The 27,877-nt window shown below is 30.5% G+C and overlaps 1 protein-coding gene across 8 annotated transcripts; it reads left to right on the top strand.

Moving 5' to 3' along the window:
* Nucleotides 1-27,877, top strand: LOC143082469 (CD151 antigen-like). 8 transcript variants are annotated; one of them, XM_076258146.1, is made up of 10 exons: nucleotides 1-59; nucleotides 5,151-5,196; nucleotides 9,618-9,693; nucleotides 10,178-10,432; nucleotides 17,577-17,768; nucleotides 19,332-19,406; nucleotides 21,076-21,174; nucleotides 22,817-22,987; nucleotides 23,621-23,704; nucleotides 25,812-27,877. In XM_076258146.1, the coding sequence occupies exons 4-10, from the start codon at nucleotides 10,334-10,336 to the stop codon at nucleotides 25,881-25,883; spliced, it is 792 nt and encodes a 263-aa protein (XP_076114261.1). In that variant the 5' UTR covers nucleotides 1-59; nucleotides 5,151-5,196; nucleotides 9,618-9,693; nucleotides 10,178-10,333; the 3' UTR covers nucleotides 25,884-27,877. The 8 variants fall into 8 exon arrangements, with proteins under 8 accessions (XP_076114261.1, XP_076114269.1, XP_076114262.1 ...); XM_076258154.1 differs by having other exon boundaries at nucleotides 9,618-9,750; XM_076258147.1 differs by having other exon boundaries at nucleotides 9,618-9,862.

Below are 27,877 nucleotides of genomic sequence, written 5' to 3'. Positions count from 1 at the left end.
TCTTTCCTTTATTCATCTCCTTAAGGTGAAGGGTTAAGTCAGGTGAATTGGTGACACAGGTAAATAATGAAATTTTAACTGAAAAATTAGAGATACTGGCATAACCAAAGTGGGATTGAAATTGCAAGTTCAATATTTATAAACGTTTTTGTGTAGTGATGAATATTTGCGCTTCGTAAACCAAATACACGTGCTTTTTAACCACGTGCATGACATGTGGAACACCTGAGAACAAGTCAAATGAATGACAAGATCTGCTGTACCCTTCTCCGCTCCTCTGCATGAGAAGGCACCAAGAAACACAGATACAACAACCAAACCCCTCTCTTCTCTTCTCAAAGTGAACAGAAAAGAGCAGATAACGAGGACACAGATGTTTTTAAATATTTACTTTATAGTAATTTATTTACATCTTTAAAACTACACCAATTATATAGACAAAAACTGAAAAAAGTCAGCATAGTAGTTCTATCTACCATAAAAAATATGAAAAAATTTGAACAATTAGAAATTATTGACCCTTAATCACTAAAAATGTTGATTTGTATCTTTAATTGTTGGTATTTTTTCCCATGCATTGTTTCTTAAACTATAGGAAGAGAGTCATTATGCAGGTACCTTCATGACGAATAATGGTAAAAAATTCTTGCTGACTGATGTTAACGGTAAATTTTGGTGCATGAGATAAAATGTACACTTTCTGGTAAAAATATCGGCTGATTTTGACGAATTATGTTATCTATACTATTAAACGAGAAGACCTCATTTTGTGTGTCGCTTCTCTTCCTTCCGAAATAAATTAATCATCATGCCTCTGTGTTCTATAGGTAACATGCATAGTCGCCTTTGTCATCCATTCTATGATTATTCAGATTGAGTTATTTTTGGAGAAAAACGACAAAAAAGGTGTCCGTATATTGATTCCGTCATCAGACCGACTTTTAGTCATAGATAAGACTTCCGGTTTGACACATGCACAAGTACAACCAATCGTATGATAGATAACAAAAATGAAAAATAAATAAGCCAACCAGAGCGTTCTCTATATCATGGTGTTTAGATCGCAAGTACCACAACTATTATACCTCCTTAGAGAGGACAGTTATTTTTCGTGTTTATTTACATGCAAACTACGATTATACTACTTTAATATAAAGAGACTCTGTATTCTGTCTACAGTTTTCTTTGAAATGTTTACTATTTAAGGGTCATACCAGTTGCATATATATCAAAATAAGTAAAACATGTGGAAACAAGGATGTTTTCATGGTACATCAGCACTATATTTACTAAGTTTCGAGTTGATTGGACTTCAACTTAATCAAAAAGTACCTCGACCAAAAATTTAACCTGAAGCGGTACGGACGGACAAACGAACGAACGAAAGCATGGATACACAGACTAGAAAACATAATGCTCATAAATGATTCATTGTTGTGAAAGTAGTGATTTGGCAAAAATGAAAGTAGGGTAGAGATTAGGGGGAGGCAGGACCTTTTTCGGGACGTCAGGATCGGGTGTTTTTAAGCTCGGATTTGGGGATTGATCCTTACAGGATTTTTCGATTTCGGGATTTCGGGATATGAATTTCTTTAAATTCTGCATCTCGGGATTTCATGTTTTTAAGCCCGGGATTTCGGGATCAGGACCCCTCCGACCACCCCTCAAATTAGCCTTAGTCGGACTTAGTCATTTATGCAAGATTCATATCCTACCATTGGCATGTTAAGGCTCTCAAAAGAAAAAGCACTGATGGATTGTCATTGAAGAATATTTCATTAGACTAATAATGGTCTATATATAAGCAGTTACATTTATTTCATGTTTGAAGCGGTGCAAATTTTTAATTTAATCTGACTTTTACCAAAAGATGCATTTTAGCAAAGGAGAAGAATAATTGTGGTCCGAGGCCAGAAACACAAAAATAATTGAATTTAACAGAAAGGAAACAATTATCGGACATAATACATAGACATAATATATTTTACAAAAAATCATCCTACAATAGTTCACAAGCTGTTTATGCCTGCGATTTCGCGGGTGTGTTCTAGTATTTTTTATAACTGTTACAGTAATTATTTGAGACCTCTTACTAATCGATTCAAAATGATGTGTTCATATGTAAGGAATATATCTGTTCTAAAAAAATATCAATGATGTCACTGCAAGTTTTAAATAATATTTGAAATTGGAGTTATTTACCTTTGTTCATAATTGTAGTTTAGTTGAACAACTACAATTATGGACTAAGGAAGATATCTCCAATTCAAAATATTGCCTTCCAATGCCTAACCTGTACAATGCAATGTTTGAATTTTAAATTTCTTCTGATAAATGTCTGCACTTTACCCGTCAGTGCTCTCTAGGACTTTGATTTAATTTCCTTTAAAATTATAATGGACAGATTGATAGACAGAATTTTTTTATATATATATTATTCACTTTAGCTTTGGCTTTTATGATCTTGGTGGATGTTATTTGGCTCTTCACCTAAGTGACCTTTAATTATTGCTGATTGATAAAGAATGTTTTACATATATAGTTTACATGATCAAGTAATGCCATTTAATTTCAACATTTGATATTACTATAGTAACAAAATTACATTATACAGACGAGCCATACATGTACATGTATCTCTGTGTCAAAGGTTAATTCAAACATTAATATGAGCATGCACTTATACACCAAAGGGTTTTGAGTCTAAAGTTTTTCAAACATCATAAGCATGCACTTATACACCAAAGGTTTTTGTGCACTTATTTAATGTCTGGAATATTATAATACACAAGATGACTGAAAATCATACTGTAAGTTTTATGTAATATTCTTAAAGTTTTACTGCCGTCTTCAAAGGATATTTCCCTGTGTTTCTCTTGATGAGAGCTATATGGCAACAGATTACAATCAGGGGCAGATCCAGCCATTTTAAAAGGGGGGTTCCTTGCCCAGGACAAAGGGGGTGGTCCAACTACATGTCCCCAACCCCGGAACCCCCTGGATCCAACACTGATAGTTTCCAACATTTTAGCAAGTTATTTCAGATCAATGGACTGAAATCAAACATACTGGTAATAGGTGCTTAATATAAAATTGATCAGTGAAATCCTGTTATAATAAGTGTTGAGCATAATACTATATCCACACTTGCTTTTAATGAGCTCTTGTTGAGCTTTCCTTTGTTGACATTCTAAATGATACATGTATAGTCTGTTATCAATTTACTCTTATGTTCTTATCAGGTCTTTATTGCTCACTAGTATATTTTTGGTTTTAAGATCTTTATTGATCATTGGTGAAGTTTATTCCAGGTTATATTATGTAATACTGCTTTGAACAATGATATACTTCAAACAGAGGTAAACAGTTACTATGATGAGTTTTTATTGAATCCAGGTAATGATACATGATAATGGGTGACATAAGGTCTCCTTGTGTCATTTAAATTGTCCTGGGAAAATTTTCACTGTTGGAGATATTAGGCTGAAAGCAGGTAAAAGTTTTGTTATCAGTTTCATTTTATACTAACATACATGTAGTTTTTCTAAATTCTGAAGTAAAATGTACATGTAAGCTTTCTGGAAATGAAAAATATTAACAAAAATCATGAATTAATATTTTCAATATTTGTTTTTCGTTTATTAATTATGTTAACATTAAAGGGCAGTGTAAATCAGGCCATCAATTTTTTCTTTGAAATGGTTTCAAATTTTTAAGTGTTTTTTGTTTAATTTTGAGGGTTTTACTCATGGTGACCTTCAGTTGTTTATATCCTGGTCATTTGAATTGTCATCTCAATTGCAATTATACCACATCACCTTCTATTTCATAATATACAACAAAAATTTATACCTACTTAAATAAATGAATCCATAGTTTAACATGAAGCTGTTTTTTCATGTATAAGGATCATCATTTTTCCTCTTTTAATATTGAGGTTTAATTATCGGGCTGCAAAGAAATCTGTTGAACTTTGGTTATGGCTATGGTACATGTACATGTAAGTGGATTTTAAGTAGTCCAATAGATCTTTTGAAGAACATAGTTTTATTAAGTTTTAGCAAAGTGCTTCTCTCAAATGCAAAGTCTGTTTTTAATTAATGCACATGTTCAATGGAAATCATAATGCTGTACTTATCAACCTTTTTAAGAGTCTCAGAAACGTTTTAGGTTAGAGTAACAGTCAGCTTAAGGGGACCGTTGGCCCTGCCCAACCCACTTGTAGAGCTACATATATCAGATGTGGATTCAGGAATAAAGAAAAGTAGGGAGAGGGGCAGGCTAAAAAACAAGCAACCTTTGGACATGTAAAAAATCTATGCTTAAACCAATGAATGTTGCTCCATGAGGGAGTGGCCTGGCTCCCCTAAAATCTGCCTCTGTATATGGTTGTGTAGAAGTTTTCAATAAATATTTTTGTTTTCAAACACTTTAAGATTATGAGCCAGGAGCAGTTTTAGTATTTTTATTCTCATGCACATCAGTATATTTGAAGTTTGAAAAAAAATATATTGTAACTATAAGTAGAAGTTTCAACTTGTGAGAGTTTTTTTTCCCATAGACCTAAGCCCTCAAGAAAAACAAACCTTAAATTATTACAACTTTAGACCGGCTAAGAAGGCTCTAGTTGTGTATTATGTTCAGAATAAAACATACTTGCATTGGATTGACATAATTCTGATCCAATATTAGCAATTAGAAAATTGGTTTAAAAGTAGATGAATTTCAATTTATGGAACGGTAAATTTTAGGTCTCCTTTGAAGCACTAACTTCAAGTTCCATAAAATGTAGAATAATTATTTCGCTCTGGCTTTCAATTACTTTTCCAATAGCTGTTATAGTTAGTTGACCTTTTACCCTAGTCGATCTATGCTAATATTAAATTGAAATGAAATTGGTCTTGAGAGACTTGGTCATTGATATGGTAATTAACATCCTTCTAAGGGCGAGTAATTACCGCCATAATAACACGGACTGGTGTATTAATCAGGAAACGTACAAATGATGTCCAGGTCTATAATGATGAAATGAACATCTGTCTGTTGTGTGAAGATGTATTGGCCTCTAGGCTTTGTCAATGTACACGTGATGATTCACCGAACAATTAAGATTTAAAGTCAAACTAATGTCACTTTTTGGTTGATTTTAGAGGATGTACTGTGAAGGTTGACAGATTACTATAAGATAAAATACAGGTAAGATAGTCATTATATTTATAATAGAACTAGTTTGTACTTTTATAACCATAAAATGAAAATAGCTTAATATATTTTTTTTAGTTCCTTGATTTATAAAGAGATCTGCTACTGTAACAGTATTTTGAAAATACGTTGTCTTCAATATTTCGATAAGCTTTATCCGTCTATATGCAAATTGCTGGTAAAGATTATTTTAAGTGCAGGTATAAATTATTTAATGGTCGTGTATATATGTTACAAGTAAAAAAAATATGTTCATTATTTGTTTCACAAAAAAACTAATCCTGATCTGACAAAAAGTTACTTTTATTCATCAAAAATAAATGTGTTAAAGATATTGTGCCAAAAGTCTTTATTTTGAATTGAATATTTTGAATTATTTTATATATATGTCTCATAAACACTGTAATACAGTGAACTGTAAAATATTTGTAATATATTTGAATGCATAGACAGATTTTTTTTTTCAAATCTCTCAGATTAGTGGAAATAGCATCATAGATGTATTATAGTTTTTGGCTTTACTAATTTCTAGTGTCTAGACTGAATGCATATTTTATTATAAATACACCCACAAAATTTGATCATTTTTATTCATTTTATCTTATTTTTGAATATACAGATATTGCATGTAGACTGATTGAACTTTACGTTTAGGAATTTAATTCAAAACTTGATTCACATATAAATAACCTATACCAATGTCGATTTGAGCAATTAACTATATGTACAATACAGAAAGTATTTGATATTAAATTCTCATGAACATTCTTTTTACCTTAAAATGTTTCTTTTATAACTTATTTATTTCTCCTGTGGGGTGGACATAAAAGGTAACACAGGTATATTATCTATTGATAGGACAACACTTTAAAGGTATGAGATTCTTTTATCTAGATGTACACTATAATGATAAGGTATAATTCCCTTAAGCAACCAATGGATCATTGCTCTTTGTAAGGATGAGACAGCTCAAATTTTATTTGGGATTTTTTTTTCTATTTGGTAATTACATGGTTTGAGTAATCGTTTATATTTCTGCAAATAGTTGATTTAAGTAGGTTGAAAAATGTTTTAATGTTTTTATAGGCAGTATAATTGATTGAAAACAGGGATATGTTGATTTGTCACACTGTACAGTAAGCAATATCCAGTCTAGACACTTGAAAGTTATTTCTAACAACAAACACTGACATTTTCACTTATCCCAGTAATTAGAATAAAATCTGCATATTGTGCATTAAATAGTTTGATAAAACTTCTATAAATATGTAATATCTGGCTCATATTCTGTCCTGTTACAAAATTGGTTACTGGGAAACCACTCACTGTGACAGTAAAAAATACAGATATATGTTTGCAAGTATTCTAATAAAAAATAACAATATTTTTTATATGATTTTGTAGACTCTACTGGTATTTACAATCTGTTCATGTATTTTTAGCCTACACTTATTTTTATTTTTTGATGAAATTAGTTATCTTCAATTTAGTTCTGAAGTTTCAAAATAGTTTTGATGTACTTTATTATCAGACAAAGTAAAGGAAAGTAATCTTTATATAGACAGGTGTGACAGCCAGTAATTAGTCATAAACTATTTCTCTTATCAGGATTATGTTGTAATTGATTTTCCTAGGTAATAAAATGAAATAAAAAACTACATATCTTATTGAGTCAGGTAAATTTATGGGTATTGTTTTTTACTTTATGTTTACATCAATATTTGAAGATTTGAAGGAATCAAAGAGAAAACCAGGCATTATCTGGCATGATATAAAAAAGAAGATGTGGTATGATTTCCAATGAGACAACTAGCCACAAGAGACCAAATAACACAGAAAGTAAAAGCTATAGGTCACCTTATGGCCTTCAACAATGGGAGAAAAGCCCATACATATATGTACTTTTAGTCATTGAACATGGCCTAAATACCTGTGCTTACCATGATAAGAAGATAAATAAAGGAGATAAGGGGTATATGTCAATGAGACAGCAACCTTAAATGACACAAAAAGTAAAAAGACATTTAAATATCAACATCAAAGCATCCAAGTCCCCTTGGATTGTACAAAAAAGCCACAGGGTTAAGATTTTAAATACCTGGTTAAACTGTTGTATAACGTTTCAAATACTAGTGATACAGAAATTATTGTATGGTTTTGTCAAGCCTTTGACTTCAGTCTAAAAAGCAAGACATAGCGATCTTTCATTCTGTCATCAGCGTCTTCCACAAATATTCACTCTGTGGTTAAAGTTTTTGAAATTTAAATAACTTTCTTAAAATATCCTGGATTTCTACCAAACTTAGACAGAAGCTTGTTTATGATCATAATATAGTATTCAGAAGTAAATTTTGTTAACAAATCCTGTTTTTTGTATTTTACTTAGAAATGGACTTAGTTTTTCTTCTAGGAAACATTACATTCACTCTGGTTAAAGTTTTTAAAATTTTGATAACTTTCTTAAACTATCCTAGATTTGTACCAATCTTGAGCATAAGCTTGTTTATGATCAAAAGCAAGTATCTAGAAGGAATTTTGTTAAAATTTTGTTCCTGTTTTTGCGTATTTTACTTAATTTTTCTTCCAGTTGGCATTACATAGTGTGCAGTTCAAGTTTTTAAAACATTTATTCGATTCATAAACTATCCTGGATTTTTACCAAACTTGGACAGAAGCTTCTTAAATCAAAAGGTAGTATAGAGAGGAATTTGTCAACAGTTTATTACATGAAATTTAATCATGTTGAAAACTTGTGCATTTTTCCTTTGATATTTTTTGTGATAATTTTCATATCATGCTACTCGCTTGAGATGGAAAATTATCGCTAGAAACTAAGCATGCACGTGGCATTGCTAACGAAATTGACATGAAATTGACAACGTCCTCATAGGTAAAATAGCAATAAAAAGATTATCATTGTTCATCTCAACACGATTGCCTTTCTCGCTTTCGCCGTACCGGCTCAAGTGAGAAAAACAATCTCGTTGAGATGATCACCGATAATCTATAATTATTGTGCTCAGTAATTAGAGTGAATTTGATTACTCAATTAAAGTGCTAACAACTTGCCTAGGAGATATGATATAAATTTATTGTAAAAATGAAAAGAAATTAAAGAAATATAGTAACATTAGTAACTAATTAGAGACATACTAGTATATCTACTTAAACCATTGGACTTGGCTTAGAAGAAACCATAAAATTCTTATAGGAGATTGGTATATTTAGTTCACAAATATTTGACCCCTAAATAAAACATCCAGTGGCCTCTTTGTTACATGAACAATAGCTTTTCTTTGTGTTGGATTGACAAATATGAAACTTCTTTTCTGGACGTGTGCACATTATTGATTCATAGCTATAGATGGCAATAATGTTAGGTTGTCTATTGACAAAACTGATATTGGAAACAGTTTCAAGTCCATGGAATATCTTAATTTTGCCAAAAAGTGTTTCCCATGTTAGAATTGCTAGGTAGGCCTGGAAGATATCTGATCCTCATGAAAGAGTTAGATATGTAGGTACAACTTATATTTACTAGAAAAGATCTGTTAGGTACTGGTATGGAAAATATTCCATTTAAAGTCCTTAATGCCATAATGGAAGGTAGGATATAAATTGAAGAACACACACATGGTGCTTTGTTTGACAAAAACCTTAATCTATAATGAATAAAAAGTAGTTAAAGTACAGTACACCATTTAGGCATTAGTTGTAGCATTTAAATAGTATACAAATAGAATTTTAAAAGAAGAAATTGTTCAATTTAGCATTGCCAGTTTTATTTAATGTGTAGTCTTCAAAATATTTTGTTTTTTAAATTAGACCAATAGAATAAATTGGTATAATTTCAAAGCATAATATTGAATAATTCTTTAATTCACCTATCTGAAGAATCTTGAATGACAAGTCCATGAATATAAAGCAGTTTCAATAAGGAAGAATCGATTATAAAGGAAAGTTAATAGGATTTGATATAATGACATTATTTGGTCTGGTTATCGGGAGGAATTTAAAGCCCTGCATAGTCTGTTATAGTCATTATTTATTATCTGACCAGGTACGCCATGTCAATTAATAACAGACTGGTATCAGCCCTCTTACCCCTGGAATTTACAGTTATTAATAGGTTATATGTGGTTATTGAATGTATCTGAACATGTATCTTTCTTTCTCTAATTCTTCGTCAATTTATCCCTTTCTGCACCCATTGTATAAAAAAAAAACTCTCGACAGTTAAATTTTAAATATTTAAAACGCTCGGACAAGCCTCGCATTTTAAATTTGAAAATTTAACTGTCTCGAGTGGATAAATATCGTATTACACTCGATGCAGTGGTAGAATCTATATATATGTAATTAATCTTAGCCCTTTCATGTTCTTTGATGCAGGCAATTTGCTCATCTAATTGCAGGAACATTTGGTAGAAGCTGTGAAGATAATTGTAGATGTCACATTACTGCCATGTGACCCGTCAATCAAACTGTCAGGTGATCACCTCTAAAACACCAGCCCAGTTATTACTGAATGAAGTAGATACTGCACAAGTATAAAACAGCAGAAAATTGAAAAATAAATGAATTTGTCTGGTTTTTCGATAGTATTTCATATGTTTTAATGCAATCTAAGTGAAGCCAAGAAAATTTAAGTTTTTAATAGGTAATAACACAGACAAGATCTTATGTAGTTCTCAGGACTATAGCATTTCATTACATCTGGAAATAATATACTGATTTCAAATTGTGACATGAAGCATAACCAGACAACTGCAGTTTATAACATTTATTATATGCATTAAATTATAATTACTATTTCATGTGATAGAGAAAACTGTATAAAGTCATGAAGTAAAGATTATGTGAAATTATCTAATTGGATTAGTCAGGAGAGTAACTAATGTTAACTTTAAGTGCAGTATATATCTGTGGACATTTTTTGTTCTAATATTAATATTTTCTTTTTCTTTTACAATAGATGGATGGTAACTGAATCAATACAAATAGCCACATTAAATTTGAAAATAGCTGTAAATGATATCAGTAACAAAAGATTGTTAGTGTGCAGTGTGCAGACAGTGGTGAAACAGACATAACATTCTATTATTTTGGGGATTTTACAAACAAAGCAAAAATGAATCATAATGCTAGAGGAATAAATAGGAGAAAAAGGGACATGTGTGGAAAAAACTTCTTAAAAGTCGTCCTTTATGTGTTCAACTTTTTCTTTTGGGTATGTATATATATTATGAATATGTTAACTTTGGAAAGGCGACTAAAAAATATTTCTATTTAAATAATTTATTGATTATTGGTTGCTTAAAATCATCCAGTGGCAAATATTTCATGCATGCTCAGAACAAACCAGTTAAAGTATAGAATTTGTAAATGTATACATTAATGAGATGTTGAAATATGGACAATTTATTATATTGCCTGGACTAGAAAAATTGTTTAATTTAGTCCTGGATTCAGGTATTTATCCAAAAAATTGGTCAAGCGGTTACATTTTTCCTATTTTTAAAAGTGGTGATCCCACTGAACCAAATAATTATAGAGGCATTACCATTACTATAGTTGCCTCTCAAAGCTTTTTAACTCTATTTTAAATTCCAGATTTGAAAAGTTTTTACAACTTTTAATTGTATCATTTCAGATGAACAAATTGGATTTAGACCAGGTTGTAGAACATCAGATCATATTTTTAAATTAAAGACTATTCTTGATAAATATTTAAATGAATTAGAAATGGTATATGCCTGTTTTATTGATCTTAGAAAGGCATTTGATTTTGTCCTACACCCTGCACTCTTATTCAAATTAAAGGGAAACTTCGCAAAAAAATCAAAAATTGATATTATGTCCATTCTGTATAAAAATGCTCAAATTTATAAATATTACAGTTTTATTCCGCTAGATAAGAGATCACCATCGATTTTAAATTTTGAGTATCAGTTCTCTGCGTTCCGCCATTTTGTTATCGTGTACGAATAAAAATCACGATATGTCTATAAACCACAAAGAAACAAAACTACAGTAACCGATGTAGTCGTAATTACGTGTCGATATCTTGTCAATCGTACGGTTGTTTTATCTGACTAACTAACTTTAATAATACGGAAAATGTTCTTATTTTGTTTTTAATAACCATATAGTCATGGTCATGTTTATTTTTAAACTGTTGATATTGGAATTAGTTAAAAAGTCAAAGTCATAAATAAATGTTCCGTGAAAATTGTTTTCGAAAATCTAATTCGTTCATAATTCTTTAAAGTAATACACTTAATTAAAAAAAATAGGATCTTCGCTCCACTGATCACCCGCATGGCTAAAGGTATTACTCCCAAAGGTATTGTGAGGGGTGTAAGGTGACACGTCCAGGTATTCAAGCGATTTCCTATATGGCTTGCAAGTTCATGCCGGCCCGTTCATGCATCGTTTCACTTCTGTAGGTGTTGATCAGTGTACACGGCCGATAACTTATAACTTTCCATTTTGAACTATCAGGTGCATGTGTAATATACATCTCTGTCTTGCGTGTCCGAAAGTGATATAATATACTAGTCATGTAAATGTAATATATACTCATTGTCAAAAGTGAAGGACAGATTGGAACATACCAGAAAGATTGATTTAAAAAAATGTACGCACTTGCCGACGATTCGTTTATACGACTGGATAGAAAGTTACGGAACTATAGCGCAATTTAAAATATATACATGTATACATTGAACATAAGAAAAAAACATAATTTTATATTTTGAATAAATAGGGGTAAAAGTTAAATAGACTAGTCCATGTATGCCAACAGTATGTAATCATCGAATGTCGATAGACTATTGTATACCAGAAGAAGAAGAGAACCAATTTGATTTAAATACAGGTCGATGTATAACTTTTGCTTTGGTTCATTGAAGTTGTGGACATAGTAAAATCACAGATTTATATTTCAATAAGATTGTTCTCGAACAAATGAAGGAATTCGTCATCACAATTGTTATATATGCCACTGGACGAACATTAATTATCCCGAAGGGATGTGAATATTTTGCTGGGAAACTTTTGAGTATCAAAGTTTCAAATTAATTTCGGAATTATTTTTTTCTTTCTTGGTATTCAATAACAGAAAAAAGAATACATTACTTGTCCGCTAAATAGGGATATTCTTGTCAGATGAAAGACTTTTAGTTATATTTAAAAAATAGGGAAATATGACATTAAATTGGTTCTGCCTTTTTTTAAACATCGTTAAAAAGATGTGTGTCTAGGGTGAACACCACAAGAACCCTGTAATACTAGTACGAGAGTATAGCATGTAAACATTCCTTCTCAATAATATGGTGGTATTGAAAATCTTTTCATACAGATTGACAACTCATTGTCCGATATGCATGTAATATTTGCCACATGACGCCCATAGTTCTTTCTACCATCATTATCTTATTCTTTGATATTGCTGTCAACATCGATGGTTCACACCCAAACAAAATGGGAGTAATGGACCTTCAGAGCTTCTCCGTGTTATACACTTGTGAAATATATAGACGAAATTACTGTATTGAAATGAATATACATCTCACAAACATGATTTTCAAATAACGATTTTGAGTAATTACATTACAAACCAATATAAACGTATGGCAAGATATAACCATGAAGGAATTTAGTTTTTGTCAGACACAAGAAGTCATCATTATCATAAACGTATACGTATATATGCATACCATTTCAAATATCAAGAACAAGCGGTCGATGTCGATAGTCCGTTTTCTAACTGTTCGAGTTAGACATGTCACTTGTTCATTCTTGAAAGCCTTCATATTACCCGTCTAACGATGGGAACTGTTTCTGATTGTGTTGACTATAAATGCTTGTATGGTAATTCAGTCGTTTATCTGTACAAGCGGTTGCCTTTCCTCTCCTTTCCCAACAAACAAACGAACGAAACGCTACTAGTCTGCTTTCTCTGGAGCTCATCCTGAATGGCTCTTATACGTCAGGAAACTTACATGTATACTAATAATGATTGTTTCAAGAACAACGATGTATGGACGAACTATTCCAAATTCGTCAATATCAGTTATGCATGACTAAAATATAACTTTTATTACAACTACTGTATGACTTATTTGGATTAATGACGGCTATCATGTTCAACATTGCACAAATATTATCATAGAATTAAAAAAAAAATCCTCAAAAATCATGAAAAAAAAATAATGCCTTAGCTTAGATAGTTGGTATTTTTTCACAAAAAGTTCGTGTAAATGATTGTCAAATGAATTTAATTATGTAAGAAAAAAATGTTAAAAAGAAACTAAAAAAAACCAAACATGTATGTTGTATTTTTTTGTCAATTAAAAACTTTAAAATTGCAATAGTTTTATTAGCATTTAAACACAGCCAGATTTGAATACAAGTTAAGAAGTTCAGGTAAAGTCAATGATACCAAACAGATGTACAATGGTATATCAAATAGGGTAATATTGCATTTAGTTTTTATTAAAGATTAAAACTACTATTTTTTACTTCATATTTGAATCTTTACGCCAATTGCCGCTAAAAAAAAGTAATTAAAAATTGTTTCCTTTTATTTTTATACATTTTCGGATTTACGAATCTGAATTTTATTTTCAATTAATTTACACAATTTAATTATCGAATCTTTATTCTCATCGTGTATTAAATCTTAGTGTATTAACATCGTGACATCATACTCTTTCTAATCTTTTCTGTTTATCCTTTCCAAATAACAACATTTATACCTGTGTACGCTTGAACTCACACCTGCGGCTAAATAGCTACAAGGTAAACGAATTGACCTCAAGCCGAGAAATATACAGTGACCTTTACAAAATAATATATACACTCTGCTCACACATTAGTTGCATTGAAATGATTATCAAAACAATAACGGTAAATAGAACTGAAATATTTTCAGTTCAATATCAGTAAAAATGTTCAATAAATATTTTATGAATTAAATCTCAACAATAATTAATTAAATTTATTCAAAAACATTAAATAGAGATAATTTTATAGGAGTTTAATTCAATCAATACAAAACGGTATATGCACATTCATTTTCGTTCATTATTATATTGTGGTTAATAACCACGACCATTCGTCAGCTGTGCGCTTTTAATTACGTATATTGTCGATAAGCTATAAGAGTTAAACAGATTTTATTTTTTCCCAGAATTCAATAAATCGGGCTAATACGTCACGACCCACTCGAGAATTCAACCAAAAAAGTTACAGATACTTGATTTTCTCCGTTATTAGAAGGAATATAAATTTAAAACTTTGCAAATGTGTTTTTTATGTTAAGATGAACATAATTAGATGATAAGTAAAAAATCGCGGAATTTCCCTTTAATAAAAGCAGGGGTGGGTGGAAAGTTTTTGTCCTTACTGAAATCCATGTAAAGCAATATAGAGCTTAGAGTTAAATTAGATAATTCTTCACTCTCAGAGGTTTTTTCATCTAGTGTTGGTGTGTTCCAGGGGGACAATCTTAGTCCAAGTCTTTTTAATGTATTTATTAATGACATAACTAAGTTATTTGATACTTCATGTTGTCCTGTATCACTTGGATCACAGTACCTTAATAGTTTATTGTATGCAGATGATTTACTTCTTGTATCAGAATCAGCTGAAGGGTTACAGAATTGTATGAACAAGGTTTATAATTATTGTGAAAATTGGGGGCTTGAGGTTAGAAGGCATTTTTTAAATTGACTAATATATTTAAAAATACTCCTTGTGACATTCAAAATTTTACATTTATATTTGATCATACTGTTAAACCAGTTGTACTGTATGCTTCTGAAATTTTAGGCATGTTTGACGCCAGAAAATGTAATAAATATAACAGTGAAAATATATTTGACCAGATTTTTAATACTGTACCAATTGAAAAGATCAATCTTAATATGTGCAGATATTTGCTGAAAGTAAATAGAAAAACATGTAAACTGGCATTGTATGGTGAGCTAGGCCGTTTTCCATTATATATTGATATTATTATGTCAATGGTTAAGTACTGGATTAGATTATATAATGATAAACCTAAAGATGCTTTACTGTCAGAAGCATTATCTGAAAATATTACTATAATAGATAATAACCAACAATGTTGGCTTAGTTGTATTAAATGTATTTTGAATGAATGTGGATTGTCACACTTTTATAATAATCCAAAATCTATTAAAAATAATTTTTTGTTAGTATTAAGAAAGTGTCTTAAGTGTAAATTTGAAAAACAGTGGTCTCAGCAATTACAAACTAGTGATAAGTTGAGAACATATAAATTATATAAGAATATTTTTAAATTTGAAAAATATTTATCTGTTGTAAATAATGATAATGATAGAGTAAGTATGACCAGGTTCAGAACAAGCAGTCATAAACTTCATATTGAAATTGGTAGATACACTATACCAAAAACTCCTAATGATAACAGGATTTGTAAGAACTGTTATATAAATTTGGTTGAAGATGAGTTACATTTTTTATTAAATTGTCAAAAATTTTCTCATTTAAGGAAGGAGTTAATATACAACTGTTTAAATAAAAACATTATTAATTCCAGTATTGATTCTCAGTTTATGTGGTTATTAAGTAATGAAGACACTGATGTATGTAAAAGTATAGCTAATAACATAAACATGTGTTTTTTACTTAGAATATAAGTGTGAAATTTTTTGTTTGCTGCTTATAATATAAAATGATTACTTATATTTTTTACACTAGAGTTACTCCCCTTGGAACACATATACTTTGATACTTGTGTAGTATTAATTTTAGTTAAGATTGTTTAAATGTTATTCTTTGTTATATCTATGCTATTAATGATTATGTTCATAATTGAGCTTTCTTTAATAAAATATTTCGTATTTCGTATATATAAGATGAAAGAGAAGAAATAGATACACGTTAATTGAATTATCTCCCTTTGTTCTTCGTTCAAATTAATTGAAAATCTTGCTTCTTTGTTTACTGTAATGTATTATTTTCATGAATGTTGCAAGTATGTTTATAGTTTGGCATTTGATAAACTTTCTTTTTTTTTCTCTCTCGCCTTAAAGTCTCAAATTAAAAAAAATGATGCATATGTTTTTATACCAAAATGGATAGTTTTCATTATTAAACTTATGTACATATACTTTTTTCTGAAAAAAATTCTTTAATTTGTCCACATTTAGAAGAAGTTTAATTGCTTGCTTCCAGGAAGCAATTTGCTGACATATATTCTGAATGCAAAGTGACCTTAGCATGAACCTTCTCGTAAAAATCTGGTGATCGCAATACGTATGGTTCTGTCACTGAAATAAACTACCATCTGATTTTACATGTTAAACAACTGCTCAATATCCATGCTTTTTTGTTGATTGTATACTATAAGGTGACAATCAGCAAACTTCGGAGTCAAAACACAGCATTTAATGAGCTGCCATATTTGTTAAATCAGAACAAACAGAGAGAAAAAAAATTGACGATTACATGATATATTTGTGTAAAAATGATAGAATCGTGCACAGAAGACTAAGTTTTATGATATGTACATGCATTGGTTCAAGAATTTGATAAACATTATTTTTCACCAGTCACTTGTTTCATATGACTTTAATATATTAATAATAAAATGAGATACATGGGGAAACACCAAAGTTTATTTCATTATTTATTTGTATTTTATCATTTTTCTGTCACAATGATTATTTTATTATGTCACAATAAGAACTGATAGTTCAATAAGGCTATTTACCCTGATTGACTGTAACTTTTTCATAAAATAGAACTTGTGATTGGTCTATTCAATAATCTAAAATTGTCTTTATGATACATTTTAATGAATCCGGAGAAACTTTGTTATTCTTCATGCAGCTGCCTGTTACAGTGGCTTCCTTAATCCGAAGTTTTTTCAAAACAGATTGACATTTAGAGATTTGCCCATTTAAATATCAACAGAAATGTCAAAATAAAATATTTATTTATGTCTAGTAAATATGTAACATATGATTTTCTAATATGACATTTTAATCTAATAATGTTAGTGATAGGGCATCATTATATAAAAGGAGCATGGGAAAATTCTATCAAAATATTCAGAAAAAAAGTACAAATGTTTATATTGCAGACAATCTATTAAAGAGCAAACAAATAACATTTTCCATCTACAAAATATACTTTGACATCGAACAGGATAAAAGATCCTAAATTTTAGGTTATTTCTGAGTTTTTCAGCTGACATTAGTAGCTTACTTCAAATTACAAAGATAATCTCTTTCCTTAAGCATGTTCTGTCATTAATTAAATTTTCTTTAAAATTCAATTGTGATTTATGCATAATAAATTCTATATGTCTTTTCCAGCTGACAGGGTTAGCTTTCCTGGCATTAGGATTATATATCAAGTTCCAGAGACATACCTATATCAGTCTGCTAGGGAGCAGTACTTTCCCTTTATCAACATACTTGTTACTAGGAACAGGAGCCTTTATTATCTTGTCAGGAATCATTGGTTGTACAGGGACATGTATAGAAAATAGATGTTTTATGGTTATGGTGAGTTATCTCCCTTTGAACATATTGTCTACTAAGACTATATATATAATATACCAAAATTAAGTTTTTAACTTTTCACAAGCAAAGCCAACAATAAATTGAAAACAAATCATTCCTGCTAATTCCAATAACATGTTATTTTTATGTTTGACTTATGATTGTAATGGATGTTATGTTGTATGGTCTGTTCGTCTGTCAGTCCAAATACTAATAGATTTTTAGGTTGTTTACAATGAAGTTGTGGTCTTATCAACATGAAATTAAGGACACATGATGTGAAATTATTATGTTTTTTAGCCTTATTCACAGTTCACTAAACATGGAAATCATTACATTCTCAAGTTAAAAGTTCTTTTGTTAATTATAAAACCACGAAATTGTGGTAACATCAACTTAAACATGTTCATTATGATGTGAAATGTTTAACCTGTATGCCAAATTAGAATTGTTACCTTAGTTTCATGGTTCAATGAACATATTCTTGACTTAAATTGAAACACAAGTGTGGATGAATTCCTAAGATCATGATTGCCTTGTTGTGATCTGTCAGGTCTATGTTTTTAGATCTGTCAGGGACACTCTAGTGTCATGTTTTTAGATCTGTCAGGGACACTCTAGTGTCATGTTTTTAGATCTGTCAGGGACACTCTAGTGTCATGTTTTTAGATCTGTCAGGGACACTCTAGTGTCTTGTTTTTAGTTGACCGTTACTTTCATTCATGGTAACTTATTTTTATTAAAAATGCATGTAAAGTTCATGTACAGATCAACATAACTCAACTCCCAAATTAATATGGAAAAGTTCAATTGTAATTGGAATAAAAGCTTTATTTGTTTACTAATAAAGAAAATTCACGCTTATTAAATCTATTAATATCTTATATTTAGTATGTCGATCAGTAATACATTAATTGAATTATGATCATAGAAATTTACGATATCGGAAGTTAACATGATGTGGGACGACAATTTTAGAATATTAGAAACTTTACAAAAAAATGCAAATGCAAAGGAACATGAATGAACTGCAAACATGTAAATGTAAAAAATATATCATTAATTGTGGTAGTAAGTGTCACCTTGGGCGAGAGTACCAAAATAGTATTCAGATATACAATTAAACAAATATTTAATGTCAATCGTTCAATTGTTCATTTTATCCATCTAAAAGTAATTGTAATGATAAAAATTTATAAAACTAAAAATAAAGATTGTGATAAATGGTTATCTCGTACTGGACCATACACGTATACTCATACGGTCCGACCATACGCGTATGGTCGGACCGTACGAGTATACGTATACGGTCCAAATACTCATATGGTCTGGAACATATATATCAATGGTTTCTGTTATTTTAAATACTGTAAATTATTAATAGCTATAAGAAGTTGTGGTATGAGTACTAATGATACAACTCTCCATCCAAGTCACAATTTGTAAAAGTAAACCATTATAGGTCAAAGTACAGTAATGTAATTATCTTTCTGACTGTTTTATTTTATACTTTTCAGTGTCTTAACTTTTAGCTTGCATATCTTTATATTTCTGTTTTATTTTCAGTATGCCTTATTTTTGTTGATTATTTTCCTGACAGAAGCAATATCAGGAGTTCTAGCTTATATGTATGAAGGCACTGTAAGTTATTGTTAACATTTCCAGTGTATGGTACTTCAGATTATTTGCTATTAGTAGATACTTATATACAATACTTATGTATAGAGATACTTATACTCTCTACATCTGATGTATTCTGACTCTGTTAAGTATATACATGCTCTAACACACTTGAATACTACAAAAGAAGGATGTTAATTGAAACAATTAAAATGGCTATTAAGCATGTTTAAAATTTCAAAGATGAATTACCTAAAATTAAAGTTTGAGAATATTGGTTTGCTGTGGTTGTAACTAGTATACTACCGTGGATATCATTTTTCAAGGATTGAGGAAAGTAAATGTAATTAATCTTTATTCAAATAATAAATAATGGTTAAATCAACAGTCTGACACGAAATTAATAATTGACAGGAACTGTAAATTAAAGAGCAAAATAGAAAAAAAGAAGAAAAAAAAACTTCATCCATCCATTTTGATCAGTAGCCAGTGGTATAATGGTAAATATGCAAAAGTCTACATTCGAGCCTTTAAAAAAATTCACTTCATAGAACATTATACATTCATCTATACACACGAAATCAATCAAAATTGGTATCACTAAAAAAAAACCATGAATTTATAGTAATCTGGTTACATAAATGTGCACTTTTTTTTTGCCTTTTTCACAATTATTTGTAAATGTTGTTGGGATTGATTTAACAATACCTTATTAGGGCCCCGCCTTTAGGCGGGTCGCCCTATAGTGATCAGTCTGTCTGTCCGTCTGTCCGTCCATAACACTTTAACTTTGTGTCCGCTCCATATCTAGAGAACCATTATGATTTCATACTTTATACTTTACATGTTTATTAACCACCACCAGAGGGCGTGTCATGATGTATGTACAACTTCCTAGGTCAAAGGTCAAGGTCAAAAAACTGGTTTCAGTTGACAACCCTGTGTCCTGTGGTGAAGATCGTGTCCGCTCTATATCTTGAGAACCGTTATGATTTCAAAGTTTATACTTGACATGTATATGAACCAACACCAGAGGGTGTGTCATAATTTATGAACGACTGCCTAGGGCAAAGTTCAAGGTCAAAAACTTTGGTTTCAGTTGACAACCCCATGTCCTATGGTAAAGATTGTGTCCGCTCTATATCTTGAGAACCGTTATCATTTTAAAGTTTATACCTGAAATGTATATAAACCAATATCAGAGGGTATGTCATAATTTATGTACAACTTCCTAGGTCAAAGGTCAGGGTCAAAAACTTTGGTTTCAGTTGACAACCCCATGTCCTATGGTAAAGATCGTGTCCGCTCTATATCTTGAGAACCGTTATCATTTCAAAGTTTATACTTGACATGTTTATAAACCAACACCAAAGGGTGTGTCATAATTTATTTGCAACTTCCTAGGTCAAAGGTCAAGGTCAAAAACTTTGATTTCAGTTGACAAACCCATGTCCTATGGTAAAGATACAATTTTTTAATGCACATTATTCACAGCGGGGCCCACAGAGATGGCTCCCATCTCAATGATATCTAGTTATATTTTTGGATTCAAACCCTTTACCCTTTTTGGTTGACAGTTTAAGAAATTGCTTCACCCAAAATCTAGAAAATATATGAATTTAAAAAAAAATTTTGTTAATGGGTTTTAAGCGTTTAGCATATATTATGTCATATGTTTTCATTTTTTCAGATAAACGAAGAATTATCACGAAATTTAAATTCTACAATGATGAATAATTATCATTATGATGCAGTCATAACCAAAGCAATAGATGATATGCAGAAAGAGGTAATTGTCATAAGCATAGATAGTCCAGATATTTTTTGTCTTATCTAGGAAGATTGGCCTTTGAAATAATGTCAACCTGTAGATTTTTCAACAAAAATTGAAAATAATTGGATAGTTAACAATAATGTTTAAAAAGAAAAATAATTTCAAAAATGATTGGCAAAATATACAATTACAAAATACAAAGTAAAAATCAAGTAGTGGATAAACCAGTCAAACATGATATACCTGTAGTTATTAGTTTTGTTTTTTTTATGGCCCGGCAATGAAGTTGTCAGTGCCATATAGTTTTACCCTTGTCCGTAATTCCGTCATTCCGCTACAAACCATTATACAGAGTTTTTCTTCTAAACACCTTAAGATATTGGTCTGATTTTTGTCGAGCCTTCGACTTTAGTCAAAAAAGCGAGACTAATCGATCCTACATTCCGTCGTCGTCGGTGGCGTCCACAAATATTCACTCTGGGGTTAAAGTTTGAAATTTTAATAACTTTCTTAAACTATACTGAATTTCTACCAAACTTAGACAGAAGCTTGTTTATGATCATAAGATATTATTCAGAAGTAAATTTTGTAAAAAAAAAAAATCACTTTTTCCATATTTTACTTATAAATGGACTTAGTTTTTCTTCCAGTTAACATTACATACAGTCTGCAGTTAAAGTTTATAAAACATTTATTAGATTCATAAACTATCCTGGATTTTTTACCAAACTTGGAAGCTTCTTTCAATCAAAAGACAGTATCGAGAGGGAAATTTTTATTGATGTCTTTCCTCATTTTTGTTGAGTCTGCGATTAACAGCAAAAGTAGGCGAGACACTGGGTTCCGTGGAACCCTTACGAATTTTTGGTATGTGAGTTAACCATGATGAGTTACAGATCTGTTTAAGTTTTGATTCGCTCCTCTAATTTTGGCTGAAATTACGGGCTAAGCCTTTGGACCCTGATAAATTGTTGAAAACCACAGTTATACAGACTTTTTTTCAAAACGCTTTCGGATATGGGGCTGATTTTTGGTATGTGAGGTACTCATGATGAGTTACAGATCAAGTTTAAGTTTCATTCTGCTCGGCTAATGTTTGCTGTAATTTTGGACTTTGGTAATTTTTTGAAAATCACAGTTATTTGGACCTTTTTTTCTGAATGCTTTCAGATATTGGGCTGATTTTTGGTATGTGAGCTAACCATGATGAGTTACAGATTAAGTTTAAGTATCTTTCCGCTCCGCTAAATTGCCAAATTAAGGATTTACAACTTTGAAAATTGTTGAAAATCACAGTTATATGGACATTTTTTATACGCCTCCAGATTTTGAGCTGATTTTGATATGTGAGACTACCATCATGTTTGTGTCCACATGTGTTATTGAAATTGTCGATTTTCAACTTTTTGGGACAGGGTCATTCGTGTCGCTTTGACACATCTAGTTTGGACTAGCTTTCAGTATCTCAGATAATACCCATAGATCAATGCTTTGTGTCGTTTGTCTTTATGTTGGTAACATTTTGCAATTCATGTCCTTCTGGTATTAAGTTAAATTTCAAAATTCAAACTTAATGCAACCATAAAAATTATTGATTATTTCTTTGTTTCTAAGCACTAATAGCCTGTACAGTCAATTATTTACATCTATTTCATAGTTTGAATGCTGTGGTGCAACAGGATATGAGAACTGGGAGAGATCTAAATGGATACAAGAAATGATAACAGAAGATCCTTCAAAGAAAAACAGGGTACCAGATTCCTGTTGTCTGACTGTTTCTACCAATTGTTCCACATTTGGTAACGGTCCATCAAATATTAATCCAGAGGTATGTATCTGATAGTTTCTAATATAAAGAACTTTATGACACTACCACAACTGTTGGTGATGTTTCAAATGAACTTGTTAAAGAAAGGTGATTCTAGTTCATTGGCTTGGCTAAATCATAAGTTACAAGTCTTAGGCTTAGAATGACCAGAAAAATGTTCACAATGCCTTTTATTTTGCATTTGTAAATATAAAAAAAGAAAACCATAGGTCACGGTACAGCCTTCAACAATGAGCAAAGCCCATACCACATAGTCAGCTATAAAAGTCCCCAATATGACAATTGTAAAACAATTCAAAAGGGAAAACTAGCAGCCTAATTTATATACAAAAAAATGAATGAAAAATAAATATGTAACGCATCAACAAACGACAACCACAGGCTCCTGACTTGACAGGCACATACATAAAGAAAGTGGCGGGTAAACTTGTTAGTGGGTTCACAATCATCCCATAACCTGGGACATCTGGTGTAATAGTACAACATAAGAACAAACTATAATAATCAGTTGAATCAGTTGTAAAGCTTCTTGTTAATCTTTCATCAATATTAGTATATAGAAATGAAATTATATTCTGCTGTGAAAATATAAAATGTGATAACAATAGATTTATATCATTGTATTATTTTTAGGGTTGTACAAAAGCATTGGAGAAGAATACAAAAGTTTCTTTAATTCTAATAGTAGGAATTGGTTTAGGATTTTGTTGTATACAGGTACGTACCATATAGCGGGTTATTTTCATGGGTGTAAAATTTCACAATTTTCATTCAATAAGATATACAAAATATTTTGGGGGTTATTATTTTGGCGGATTCAAAACTTATCAAAACCTTTGCATGTGCACCATTAAATTGGCAGAATTTATTTTGGGGATTTTGTTCTATCCGCAAAAATAACCCCCTACACAGTATATAAGTAACACATAGCTGAGAGGGTGATAGAGCAGATTGTTACCCCGAGAAAACATTGTCAACTGAGGCGAAGCCAAGGTTGACAGTCTTTTTGAGGGGTAACAATCTGCTCTATCAACCTCTCAGATATGTGTTATTTATTATACTGAATGATCTGTTATTACTGTCGATTAAATTTAAAATTCAAAGTAATAAACTATGACATCTTGTACATAACCATCTGTATTTAATAAAGCGCACACTTGATCAAGCGTCTCTGTGAAGGATGATAGAGTATTTGCCATAGGATAGAGTCGTATTTAATAAAGCGCATACTTGATCAAGCGTCTCTGTGAAGGATGATAGAGTATTTGTCATAGGATAGAGTCGTATTTAATAAAGCGCACACTTGATCAAGCGTCTCTGTGAAGGGTGATAGAATATATGTCATAGGATAGAGTTATTTAATAAAATGCACACTTGATCAAGCGTCTCTGTGAAGGATGATATAGTATATGTCATAGGATAGAGTCGTATTTAATAAAGTGCACACTTGATCAAGCGTCTCCATGAAGGGTAATAGAGTAAATTGACACCCTCGTATTAGCCAATCAAAATCTGGTAACTATAAGTCAAAGTCAATAGAACTTCACTTCACTAAATTATTTGGAGTTCAGCTCATAACAGGTCTCCAAGTTGCATCATGTTTTTCAATTTAATTTATTTTACAGGAGTCCCATTGGGAAAAAAAATCTTTGGAAAATTACATTGTAACTGCTCACAAGCTTAAGTTATGACCTTGTGAACTGTCTTAAGGTGGTACCTAACACTACAGGGAGATAACTCTGTAAAGTCAGCTAAACGTTTTAATTACGTTGTGTTGTATAGGGAATATTAAGCTTCTTAATGATCAAAATTAGTGTTTGTCAAACTGCTATATAACCAGTGTATTTTTTCTGACAAAACGGTTGGTTCAAAATTTTTGAAATTTTTATATTTTTGTTAAAGGGTCAAAGAAAATACTTTGTCAAAATTTAAATGAAATTAAACGAGCCAAATTAATTTTAGTGAAAGTGTTAGGTACCACCTTAAGCCAACATTTCATTTTATATCAATAATTTTATGAAGTTTATGTTTTGTCGAAATTTAATGTGCGTCTCAGGCAAATACAATCTTAATCCTGCTATCTATGATGAGTTTATAGATACACATCAAACTTTTAAAACATTTTCTGTTGACATTTAATAAACCAAATTTGTAGGACATTACAATTTTTTTCACGGAGATAGTTGATAGCTATTTGTACCAATACATTTATGCTAACAAATTAATGTTGGTAATACTATATAAATGAAGAAAACCATGTAAAAAAAACCTTTACAGATATCAGGAACATATATATTGACAGGAGTTGAGACTACTTAATTGAAGCCAATTTTATCGTCGTGGACATAGGTGAAAAAGATAAGATACAGAAACAGACATGTGTTAAAAACCTACTCACTCTCATCATAATAATTTTTGTCATCATATTCATTTTATCATAGATTGTTACAGAATGCAAACAGGGTAATAAAAAAACGGGAAGCCATTGCATTCACATCGAATAAATCAAATTTACTTTAGTCATTTATATGACAAAATGTATAATATATGATAAAGCTTATGTGGTTAAGTTTTTAAGTCAAACTCCACGAAAATCCATAAAAATCATGAAGTCTTGTGGAGTCCGAAATTTTATCAATTTTACACTGAAAAGCCTATCAGATTCATTTCCTGTTAGATATACTGTTCCCAGCAGATATTAAGACGCAACATTGTATTAATTGTCACAAATGATTTTGTAACATTGTCATCTTGTTGTTTTTCAGTTGCTGGGGATTATATTCTCTTGTTGTTTAGATAACATTGTCATCTTGTTCTTTTTCAGTTGCTGGGGATTATATTCTCTTGTTGTTTAGTAAGAAAATTCAGAGGACGAAAAAACTCATCGTATCTTTGAAATAAAGACATTTAGATATGTGTATGAGAAAGTTTGTTGGTTTCATATCCATGACATTCTCCTTCTGGGACCAATAACAGTTTCTTGCCATAGACCATAGTACATTTACTGTTTTACAATGAAAATGATAATGTTAGGTGAGCTGCAGAAGTAGTTGATGAAGGATTTTTGCCTGAAAGTCATAGTAATGTTTGGACATAAAACATCTGTATTGTATGGTGATTGTATGTATGTGCCATGAAGTGAATATTTATAAATTTAAGATGTTATGTAAAAAAAGCTTGTTTTTTGAAAATCTGTATTTTACATGTTGAAAATCATATTCATATTTTTATTGTACTTTTTTATGATGTAAATTCTTTTATTTTTGTTTGTATGATACAATATTTGTCAATTAGTTGAAAGATAACATTTTGAATTAATTGATTAAACCACATGCAACTAAGATAGTTCTGAAATGAAAATTAATTTACTGAGTGGAAACCCATAGAATAGAACTACCTTTAATTGGAGTTGCAAGAAAACCTTCTGAAAATATAAACATGGACAGGTTACTGATGATAAAAAAATACCAGGAAATATTTGGAATTAATAAATTTATTTGATTCAAGTAATTGTTTTTGAAATGACAATTTTCATATATTTGTGAGTAAACGGTTGTTTCCACTGTATTCAAAATGTTTTTTTTAATCAAGACATACACACTTGTTGTAATTTCTATGTATAGAATGAGTTGTAATTTCTATGTATAGAATGAAATAATCTTGACATAAAAGAATTAATTATTTTTATTTTTCAAACAGGTAAATTTACTTTGTGCTTGTAGATCTTACTACAAGATAAATACCAGTGGAAATATATTTTTGTATAAAGGGACCATTTTAATTTAATTGACCATTGGTTAGAAATTTGTAATCATACCAAAGTACAAAAGTTACTTGCAAATTTTGAAACATTTTACTACACATTATTTTTAGAAAATATCAACACGTTAAATGAATTTCTTATTTTCATATTATGTAATAATTAACTTGCAACAGATCGTGTATAACTACCGTTTGAATAAAACAAGCAGTTTTTACTCAAAATATTTTTGTACTTTAAAAATGTAGTGTTGGTGCTTGTCATTCAATAACAATCTGACTGGTGGCTATTTGTACATTAACTTGCATGGTTAGGTTGCTGTCTCATTGAGATCTCTATATTTTTTATTAGATTGTTTGTATTGATAACAAACAGTCAGTTGTTGAAATGATATTTTCATTAATTTTCACTCAATCTAAGAATCACCTAGTCATATTAATGCATATGAAAGAATTCACTAATGTTAATAATTTTTTTTGTGGATAAGCGGTATATCTACACCCTTCTTATCTTAATTTGTTATATCTAATTCTTGAAGTATAATGTTATACATGTAACAACAAATAGGGGTTACATCTTTCTTCTGTGACGTCATTGTCACTCTTGTTATTCCCTATTTCCTTGAAAACAGTATGACAGGAATCAGCCAAATATTCATAGATTCTTCTACAAGTCATGGTGCTGCACCTGCTATTTAGATTTTTTATTTGAGTGTTTTTCAGGGTTTCCAATACCACCCAAACAGGGTGTTTCCTGTACCACACACATTTAGGGTATCCCATACCACACACACTATTTTTTTTGGAGGCAGCAGTGTGCAAGGCTCTTGAAAGACAAATATGCTAAAAAAAACATTTTTTATAACTTTGCCAGTATAATTACATTTTGATTATGACATATATTTTATTATTAAGTTTTTTATTTACCTCATTAAAAGCATTAAATTACGATTAATCCATTATCATTCATTTTCAGTATTATATATTTTTTTTATCATGTATAAAGCTTTTTATTAAATGTGAATTTAAAATGTTCTAGTGATTTCAATTTTAAGATATTGTGTTAAATCATCTTTAAAGGTTGTCTATGTTTATTTTAAATTTGATGAAAATAAAAAAGAAAGCAAAGAA

This window comes from Mytilus galloprovincialis, chromosome 7 (assembly GCF_965363235.1).
Source record: "Mytilus galloprovincialis chromosome 7, xbMytGall1.hap1.1, whole genome shotgun sequence".
NCBI classification, from domain to species: Eukaryota; Metazoa; Mollusca; class Bivalvia; order Mytilida; family Mytilidae; genus Mytilus; species Mytilus galloprovincialis.
This window is presented reverse-complemented; position numbering and strand designations above follow the sequence as displayed.

What these genes read in the sequence shown, in the direction of transcription:
- LOC143082469 (XM_076258146.1), top strand. Translation starts at nt 10,334, where the DNA reads ATGAATCATAATGCTAGAGGAATAAATAGGAGAAAAAGGGACATGTGT. An exon ending in CTTATATGTATGAAGGCACT is followed by an intron (nt 19,407 to 21,075) that starts GTAAGTTATTGT and finishes TCATTTTTTCAG; the next exon opens with ATAAACGAAGAATTATCACG. An exon ending in CATCAAATATTAATCCAGAG is followed by an intron (nt 22,988 to 23,620) that starts GTATGTATCTGA and finishes TATTATTTTTAG; the next exon opens with GGTTGTACAAAAGCATTGGA.